The sequence below is a fragment of the Rhinopithecus bieti genome, unplaced genomic scaffold, assembly GCF_001698545.2.
Source record: "Rhinopithecus bieti isolate Rb0 unplaced genomic scaffold, ASM169854v2 scaffold_7884, whole genome shotgun sequence".
Classification (NCBI taxonomy): Eukaryota; Metazoa; Chordata; class Mammalia; order Primates; family Cercopithecidae; genus Rhinopithecus; species Rhinopithecus bieti.
In genome coordinates this window covers 5,942,546-5,952,642 of record NW_016806331.1, presented here as the reverse complement: position 1 = coordinate 5,952,642, position 10,097 = coordinate 5,942,546, and the positions used below count along the sequence as shown (strand labels likewise).

Sequence of the window (10,097 nt, the reverse complement as noted above, 5' to 3'; positions counted from 1 at the left end):
GGAAGGAAGGAAGGAAGGAAGGAAGGAAGGGAGGGAAAGGAAATAAATGTAAATACCTTTTGGAGGATAAAACTTTAGTCTTAACTGAGTGTAGGCAGCAGTCATCTGAGAAAAAGTCCCTTCTAGCAGAGATGAGCAGGGGAAGAGAACTAACATTTTAGTGGGAGACTCCTATGTGCTTTCACGGTGCTAGCTGCTTTCCTCAAGTGTCTTCTTTAATTCCCATTTTGCAGATGGAAACACTAAGGCTCAGAAGGTAATTCTCTCAAGCTCCCAGAGGTCCTTTGATAAGTGCCTGAGGTGCATGCAAAAGCTCCCACTTAAGGAGCTGAGGCGGGCTGATCACCTGAGGTCAGGAGTTTGAAACCAGCCTGGTCAACATGGTGAAACCCCGTCTCTACTAAAAATACAAAAATTAGCCAGGCATGGTGGCGCACACCTATAATCCCCCACTACTCAGGAGGCTGAGGCACAAGAATCAGTTGAACCTGGGAGGCAGAGGTTGCAGTGAGCCAAGATTGCGCCACTGCACTCTAGCCTGGGCAACAGAGTGAGACTCTGTCTTACAAATAAAAAAAAAGACAGAACCCAGGCCCGTCTCTGCTTAGGTGGGTTAAAAAAAAACAAAAACAAAAGTACAGAAGATCCTTTGGGCAATGTAAAACAATGTAAAAGATTTAATGTGAAAAAGAAAGAAAGAAAGAAAAGGACAGAAGGAGAAGGACCTTAGAAATCTGTAGAAATCTCAGTGGCCTCCTGGAGTCTAACGAACTGAAGTTCAAGGAAGACTAGAAATGTATGCGCCCCGATCCTGTGGCTCCCTGCCTTGATAAAGCCATTTGTATTCACCGAGGGGCTCCTCCCTGCACTGCTGTATTTAATTCTGGATATGGTATAAATAGGACTTGGCTGACTGTCAAAGTACACCCACCACAATGTTCCGGTCTTTTTGGGACATCAACTGAATCTGAGCCTTTGATTCCCTCTAGTGGCTTAAATTGGCAACTTTTGTAGCTGGCTTTTGGCATTTGTTATTGAATGTTTAAGTATCTATTGTATGCACTAAATTGGTGCTGGGTTCTCTAGCTCTGCCTGGAGTGTAGGGCACTGGTTTCATTTGAGCATTTTTGTGTCCAGTGGAAAGTGATCAGGGTTAAGCCAGAGCTCGTTCTTACAAAGCTCCTTCTTACAAAGCTTAGCTTAGTACAGTGCAAACCAGTGAATTTCCCAGCTGTTCTAAAGCTGCTTTATTGTAATTCTGGGAGGATGGGTTATTATATGGATTATTTCTGCTACTAAACGAGTTGTAGGACCTTGCGCTGTCTCTTTTACCCCTGGGTCTTAGTTTGCTCATTGGTAAAAATGAGCATGTGGGTTACGCTCAAATAAATTCAACAAATATTAATTGAACACCTGCAGTGTGAGACCCTGGGCTGGGTACTATGGGAAGGCAGTAATGAATGGTACTTGATCTCAAGGAGCTTACAGGATAATGGGAGAACCAGACATCCTGGAAGCCACATAAAATTGGGCAGGAGGAGGCTGGGCATGGTAGCTCACACCTGTAATTCCAGCACTTTGGGAGGCTGAGGCGGTTGGATCACTTGAGGCCAAGAGTTCGAGACCAGCCTGACCAACATGGTGAAATCCTGTCTCTACTAAAAATACAAAAAAAAAAAAAAAAATAGCCAGGCATGTTGGCACATGCCAGTAATCCTAGCTACTTGGGAGGCTAAGGCAGGAGAATCACTGGAACCTGGGAGGCAAAGGTTGCAGTGAGAGGAGATTGTGCCACTGCACTCCAGCCTGGGTGACAGAGCAAGACTGTCTCAAAAAAAAAAAAAAAAAACCTGGCCAGGCATGGTGGCTCTTGCCTATAATCCCATCACTTTAGGAGGCCGAGGTGGGCAGATCACAAGGTCAAGAGATTGAGACCATCTTGTCCAACAAGGTGAAACCCTTTTTCTACTAAAAATACAAAAATTAGCTGCGTGTGATGGCATGCGCCTGTAGTCCTAGCTACTCGGGAGGCTGAGGCAGGAGAATCGCTTGAACCAGGGAATCGGAGGCTGCACTGAGCCAAAATCGTGCCACTGCACTCCAGCCTGGTGACAGAGAGACACTCTGTCAAAAGAAAAGAAAAGAAAAAAAAAACCTGGAAAGATAGCTCAAAGGGCCAATCTTAGGTTCTACAATAGTGGTGTTATTTGCAGGAATAACTAGGGAAGTTAAATATCTTTTTTTTCTTAGAGACAGGGTCTTACTCCGTCACCCATGCTGGAGTGCAGTGATGCAATCATGGCTCACTACAGCCTCGACTTTCCAAGCTCAGGTGATCCTCCCACCTCAGCCTTGCATATCTTATAACCTCTGGAGTAATGGCTGACGATGGCTTATGTCTGCGGCTAACCAGGATTTAGGCTCCTCTCCTTCCCAGCCTGATGGCCCTCCCATTAGCTTTGCAAAAGCGGTTGAGTTTTGGGCAAGGCCTATTATCATTTGAACTATAACCTAAATGTCTTCCAAAGTTATCTTGGCCCAGTAGCCCGGGAATAATTAAGGGAAAGGGAAGATCCAGGGTGGGTTAGTTTAGCTTACTGTTATAATTTTCCCACTGATATAACACTTGCAAAGGCCATTTCAGATGCCTCTGAGGGCTCCTCCCCTGCAGGCTCAGCCTAAGCAGCCTTGCTGTAGAATGAAGCACAATCACCCCTGCTCCATTCTTCCTCATCTCATTTCCCTGAAAGCAAGAATACCAGAAGCCCTTTTCCTTCCCACAAATTGGCTGCTAATCGATTTTGGTAAATAAACAGGGAATTAGAGAATTAGAAAATAAATAGGGAGGCCAGATTTGGTGGCTCACGCCTGTAATCCCAGCACTTTGGGAGGCCGAGGCGGGTGGATCACCTGAGGTCAAAAGTTCGAGACCAGCCTGGCTAACACGGTGAAGCTCCATCTCTACTAAAAATACAAAAAAAAATCAGCCGGTGTGGCACACGCCTATAATCCCAGCTACTCCAGAGACTGAGACAGGAGAATCCCTTGAACCTGGGAGGCAGAGGTTGCAGTGAGCTGAGATCATGCCACTGAACTCCAGCCTGGGTGACAGAGCGAGACTCCATCTCAAAAGAAAAGAAAAAGGCTATTTCATATTTTGAATCCATCTGACAGAAAACTACAGAGAATGGAAGATAGAACTTGGGGTGATACAAGAATGTGTGTCCCTAAGGGAGGCAGGAACTCCTTGTAACAGCCCACTTGTTCCCCAAGTATTTCTGCACTTACAGAGAGGTCGGGGCCGGGGGCAGGCAGTGGGGGAGGAGGGCAGTAACCTGTCTCTAGGAAGGCTCTAAGGAGCAACCTGGACCCAGCCCGTGACCTGGTATTGAAGCCTGTTTTGGGGAAGATGCCAACCCCTGACTTCCTGTCTCAGTAGAAGGAAAAAAAGTGTTTTTGTGGAATAAGCAGAGAAATTAAGGGACCTGAGACAGTTTAGCCCAGGCATAATGGATGGAACAGAAGTATTTCCAAGAGCTTCATTTAGAGGCACAAGAGAAATAAAAAACGAAGAAATAAAGCAAAGCAGGGCTGTGACTTCCTCTAACACAACAACTGAGGGTGGACACTATTTGGGGAGCTGTGTGAGCATCAGCAGTGGAAAGGGAGGCGCTGTGGTTGGGGAAAGAACACAGGGATGCCTGTTGGACAGATGCCTGCATCCCAATGGACTTGAATCTAAACTCAGTGCCTACCCTCCCCAGCTCACCCCCAAATAAAACACATCGTACTCCTGGCTTCCCCATCACTGCTACTGTGATCACCATCCTACCAGTCATGCAAGCTTGAAAACAATCTTTGCTTTTTTTTTTTTTTCTGAGAGAGAGTCTCTCTCTGTCACCCAGGCTGGAGTGCAATAGTGCAATCTCGGCTCACTGCAACCTCTGCCTCCCAGGTTCAAGTGATTCTCCAGCCTCAGCCTCCTGAGTAGCTGGGATTACAGGCACCCACACACATGCCGGGCTAAGTTTTGTAGTTTTAGTAGAGATGGGGTTTCACCATGTTGGCCATGGTTGGCCAGGCTGGTCTCAAACTCCTGACCTCAGGTGATCTGCCCTCCTCAGCCTCCCAAAGTGCTGGGATTACAGGCATGAGCCACCGCGCCCAGCCCAATCTTTGCTTTTGAATCAGTTTTCTTTCTCCTCTTAGATCCAGTCAGTTGCTGTATTCTGTAGTTTTGACTATCACATTACCTCGCAAATCCATCATTTGTTTTTTACTACCTTCACCACTATCCTAGGGCAATATCTCTTACTTGGAAAAATTTAATAGCATTTTCACAAATGTATGTCTCAATATTTCCCTTTTCCTGTGCATTCAACACACAGCTCCTAAATTATCTCTTCCTTAAGCAAGAGATCATGTCACTGTGCTCACTGCGGCAGGAAAGGGCTTTTATCCCATCAACTGCTTCACTTTTCCAGCATAATTTGTTTTATTTTTCCGCAACTTCTTCACACCAGCCAAGCTGAACTATTACCATTCACTGAATATCCGCACCTGCCGCCACTCCCATCCTGTGCCTTTGATCCTGTCATCTCCAACATCTTAACACCTTTCCTCTTCCTCTATTCCATACACATGAATTCCATTTTCCAAGCTCCATATCAAATGCCACCTTCTCCATAGTAAAATAAATTGCCTTGGATTCAGAGCCACTCAGTGCTAAACACTATACTAGATGATTTACATACTCTGTTTCTAATATTTACAAAACCTTGGAAGGATTTAAGCTTTTCCTGAACCCTATAATTAATTGCCTATAATTTCTCTCCTCTAAATTTGCATAGCCCTTTCATCATGAATAATTTCCCTTTATACTACACTATTTGTGTAATTGTCTTTTCATCCTTCTAAATACATGCTACTGGTCAGCAACAACTGTTACTAGATTTAAAGAAAATAAGAAGGTTCATCTCTAAGGTTTTCTCCAGCTTCAAATGGCTGTGACTCTATAACTTAAGAACATGAGTTTTTGGGCAACTTAGTGCAGTTTCCATGAGTATCATCTTCTTGGAAGCCTCTGCTAATAGAAGACAGAAAGATCAAAAAACACAGTTGTTTCCAGGCACAGTGGCTCATGCCTGCAATTCTAGCACTTTGTGAGGCCAAGGTTGGAAAATCGCTTGAGCCCAGAAGTAACCTGGGACCTGGCACAATAACAGAGGAAGACCCTGTCTCTACAAAAAATTAGCCAGCATGGTGGCATGTGCCTATAATCTTAGCTTCTCTGGAGGCTGAGGTGGGAGGATTGCTTGAATTGGTGAGGTCAAGGGTGCAATGAGCCATGATTGTACCACTGCACTCCAGCCTGGGCAACAGAGACACCCAATCTCTCTAAAAACAAGCAAGCAACCAAGCAAGCAAGCAAACAAACAAACAAACAAACAGGCTGGGCACAGTGGCTCATGCTTATAATCCCAGCACTTCGGGAGGCCAAGGCAGGTGGATCAACTGAGGTCAGGAGTTCGAGACCAGCCTGGCCAACATGGTGAAACCCTGTCTCTACTAAAAATACAAAAATTAGCTGGGTGTGGTGGCAAGCGCCTATAATTCCAGTTACTTAGGAGGCTAAGGCAGGATAATAACTTGAACTCAGGAGGTAGAGGTTGCAGTGAGCCGAGATCCTGCCACTGCACTCCAGCCTGGGTGACAAGAGCGAAACTCCATCCCCCCCCCCCAAAAAAAACAAGCTGACATGAGCAATTTCATTGTTCATAAAGACCAAGTAAGGTAAGAAAGACAGGCACTAGTAGGATGTAATTTGGGGTGGTTAAAGAAGATGTGATGAATTCAGTTAACAGAGAAGCCAGTGTGAGACCAGGACTTCCAGTACTCCTAGTCTAGGACTCTTGCAACCCCTTGACATGCCCTTGCCCACAGGAACATCCCATAATTTTTTGTTGTCATATCTGTTCCCCACACATTGCCATCCAGTCTCTGCATTACTCATTAAAGATTTTCTTCTTCCAGTTTCCTACTATGTTGGAACCTTGGGGACTCACACTGAGATCAAGAGAGTGGCAGAGGAAAAGGTCACTTTGCCCTGCCACCATCAACTGGGGCTTCCAGAAAAAGACACTCTGGATATTGAATGGCTGCTCACCGATAATGAAGGCAACCAAAAAGTGGTAAGTAGACACCTGGCTGGAGGCCTTCCTCCTTCTTGTCCTTCTGCATTTGCCTTTCTGCAGTCTTCCAGTCTTTCTTGTTGGCTCTGAAAGAGTTAGAATTCCTTTTTCATCTGGCTTCTACTTGAAAGACTTTAGATACAAAACTATAGAGACGAAAGAGTATTGCTGGGCATGATGGCTAACGCCTGTAATCTCAGCATTTTGGGAGGCCAAGGCAGGTGGATCACCTGAGGTCAGGAGTTTGAGACCAACCTGGCCAACATGATGAAACCCTGTCTCTACTAAAAATAGCCGGGTTTGGTGGCCCATGCCTATAATCCCAGCTACTTGGGAGGCTGAGGCAGGAGAATCACTTAAACCCAGGAGGCAGAGGTCGCAGTGAGCTGAGATCATGCCACTGCACTCCAGCCTGGGTGACACAGCAAGACTCCATCTCAAAAAAAAAAAAAAGAAAGAAAGAAATAATAATTAGCCAGATGTGGTAGCACAAACCTGTAGTCTCAGCTACTCGGGAGGCTGAGGTGGGAGGATCACTTGAGCCCAGAAGTGCAAGGCTGCAGTGAGCTATGATCACACCTGTGAATAGCCACTGCACGTGAGCCTGGGCAACATGGCAAGACCCTGTCTCTAAATAAATAAATAAATAAGTTGTCTGGCCAGGTGCAGTGACTCACACCTGTAATCCCAACACTTTGGGAACCTGAGCGGGGTGAACTGCTTGAGTCTAGGAGTTCAAGACCAGCCTGGGCAACAACGTGAGACTCCCTCTGTACAAAAAAATTTTTTTAATTAGCCAGATGTGATGACACATGCCCATAGTCCCAGCTTCTCAGGAGGCTGAAGCAGGAGGATTGCTTGAGTGCGGAAGGATCACTTGAGCCCAGGAGGTCAAGGCTGCAGTGAGCTGAGATCACACCACTGTATTCCAGCCTAGGCAACAGAGCCAGACACTGTCTCTTAAAAAACAAAAACAAAACAGAAGCAAAAGAAAGAAAAAAGTTGTTCTTTCCTCTTCTCTGTCTATACTACTAATTTTATAACATGGTTTATGTTGGGAGGAGCTAAGGTCTTCACTGAAAACAGATTTCAGGATCACTGTTGTAATTTAACTTGCTTAAATAGATATCTACATCACCTTATAATATTGATACTGCTTGTCATTTTGTTCTCATACAGTAACATTCTAAGATACTATCTGTTTTCTGTAGAGTGAAGTCACCTTAACCTGAGTAGGTTTATTGATTTATTTTTTTACTTTGAGATAGAGTCTCACTCTGTTGTCCAGGCTGGAGTGCAATGGCTCGATCTTAGCTCGTTGCAACCTCCACTCACAGGGTTCAAGCGATTCTCCTGCCTCAGCCTCCTGAGTAGCTGGGATTACAGACGTGCACCACCACGCCCGGCTAATTTTTGTTGTTTTTAGAGATGAAGTCTCACTGTGTCGCCCAGGCTGGAGTGCTGTGGCGCCATCTCGGCTCACTGCCACCTCCGCCTCCTGAGTTCAAGCGATTTTCGTGCCTCAACCTCCCAAGTAGCTGGGATTACAGGTGTCCACCACCATACCCAGCTAATTTTTGTTTTTTTAGTAGAGATAGAGTGTCACCATGCTGGTCTGGAACTCCTGACCTGAGGTGATCTGCCTGCCTCGGCCTCCCAAAGTGCTGGGATTACAGGTGTGAGCCACTGTGCCCGACCTCTGAGTATGTTTATTTTAACAGCAGTTCTGAATGAAGTGATATTCATGTTTATTATAGCCCATGTTCCTGTAATAAAAATCCAAGAATGACTCTGATAGATTCTCTTCTTTGATCACACCTGAGGCAGGTTCCTGAGGTCTTTCTGACTAGAGGTCATCTTGGGCTTCCCTTTCCGCCATCGTAGAATACCTTTTGAGCAAGAATGCTTGTAAGTCAGGTTAGTGAAAATGCTCCACTCTTGGTATCATATCACCCTGTCCTGCCTACAGTAATAATCCTATCAAAGCAGGTTCAGCCAGAAACCCCATCACCTCTGATGTTCCCTCTCAGTAATTTCATGACCCCCACCCTGCTCCTTGGTTGTAAACTCCTCTTGTTCTTGCTGGAATCAGAGTCAAGCCCAATCTCTGACTCACAGTGGTCTTCATACGTATTACCATGGCCCCTCTGGAATACAGTCTGTCTTACTATCTTTAACAAGTTTCAGCCGGGTGCGGTGGCTCACGCCTGTAATCCCAGCACTTTGGGAGGCCGAGGTGGATGCAGAACCTGAGGTTAGGAGTTCAAGACCAGGCTGGATAACATGGTGAAACTCGGTCTCTACTAAAAATACAAAAAAATGAGCCAGGCATGGTGGCATCTGCCCATAATCCCAGCTACTCGGGAGACCGAGGCAGGAGAATAGCTTGGAGCCAAGATCGAGCCATTGCACTCCAGCCTGGGCAATAGAGCAAGATTATCTCAAAAAAAAAAAAAGTTTCACTGGATAATTTTCTCATTAACAATTTCACACATCTAACTTTCACCCAAGTATTTTCATTTGATTTAAAGAAGAAAGGACTTGCTTGGTTATATAACCAAGTGAATATAAGGATTAGGATGTTGACTACTGATTTCAAAAAGCCCCTGATATGGCTTTAAGAAGTCACAATTCCCTACTTGTCTTCAGTTGATACTGTGAAGCAAGGATGTCCATTTATTCAATCATTCAGATTACACAAATTTATTTAGCACTTACTGTATGCCATGCTAGGTACCAGGATACAATACTGAAGAAGACATCATAGTCCTTGCCTTCTTAGAAGTTATAGTGAAAAGACATTCAATAACATTACAAAGAGCCTGGCACAGTGGCCAGTGTCTGTAATCTCAGCTACTCAGGAGGCTGAGGTGGGTGGATTGCTTGAACCCAGAAGTTTGAGACCAGCCTAGGTGACACAGTGAGACTCTATCTCTTAAATAATTTTTTTTTTTAAGAAAGGAGGGGAGGCCGGGTGCGGTGGCTCAAGCCTGTAATCCCAGCACTTTGGGAGGCCGAGACGGGCGGATCACGAGGTCAGGAGATCGAGACGATCCTGGCAATTGTGGTGAAACCCCATCTCTACTAAAAAAAAACACACAAAAAACTAGCCAGGCGAGGTGGCGGGCGCCTGTAGTCCCAGCTACTCGGGAGGCTGAGGCAGGAGAATGGCGTCAATCCGGGAGGCAGAGCTTGCAGTGAGCTGACTCTGTGCATCCATCTCCATTCAGAGTTTTACAGTTGCTCTGCAGGCGATGGCACAGAATGACTGCCAGAAAGTTGAGCTGCTCCATCTGTTCTATACAAGTCCTAACAAATTGTTCCAGGTCCACCAGGAATGACATAATACAAACAGCCCCAAACCACTAAAATTAGTATTTTTAATTTTTTTCTTTGTTTGCAAAAGAACTAAATTGATGTTCATTTTTCTCCCATCACACCCTGATGAACTGCTTAGTCTCAGCACCATATTTCTTAGAATTAAAAACAAAATAGGCCAGGCACAGTGGCTCGCACCTGTAATACTAGCACTTTGGGAGGCCGAGGTGGGCAGATCATTTGAGGTCAAGAGTTTGAAACCAGCCTGGCCAACATGGTGAAACCCTGTCTCTACTAAAAACACACAAAAAATCAGCCAGGCGTGGTGGCAGGCACCTGTAATCCCAGCTACTTGGAGACTGAAGTAGGAGAACTGCTTGAACCCATGAGGCGGAGGTTACAGTGAGCCGAGATCACACCACTGCACTACAACCTGGGTGACAGAGTGAGACTCCATTCCCCTCGCCCAAAAAAAGACTATCTTGCAATTGTATAATTTCACCTTTCCAAAGATGTCAGATGCTTGCCTGTATGTTATCCCCTTTTTCTTCATTAAATATTGAGACAGTCTCAGCCTAGGCAACATAG

General features: G+C 45.4%; 1 protein-coding gene and 1 long non-coding RNA gene across 6 annotated transcripts in view; one reads left to right on the top strand and one right to left on the bottom strand.

The window, feature by feature from the left end:
* Positions 1-10,097, top strand: part of CLMP (CXADR like cell adhesion molecule) — a 133,887-nt gene that overhangs the window by 103,753 nt on the left and 20,037 nt on the right. For all 5 annotated transcript variants that reach the window (XM_017875621.1, XM_017875619.1, XM_017875620.1 and 2 more), the window contains one exon: positions 6,034-6,191. In XM_017875621.1, coding sequence (XP_017731110.1) covers positions 6,034-6,191 — 158 coding nt within the window. The remainder of the gene's footprint in view (positions 1-6,033; positions 6,192-10,097) is intronic.
* The window catches only part of LOC108531956 (uncharacterized), a 33,054-nt gene continuing 29,172 nt past the window's right edge, over positions 6,216-10,097 (bottom strand). The window contains exon 4 of the long non-coding RNA XR_001886321.1: positions 6,216-6,277. This is a non-coding gene — a long non-coding RNA (uncharacterized LOC108531956). The remainder of the gene's footprint in view (positions 6,278-10,097) is intronic.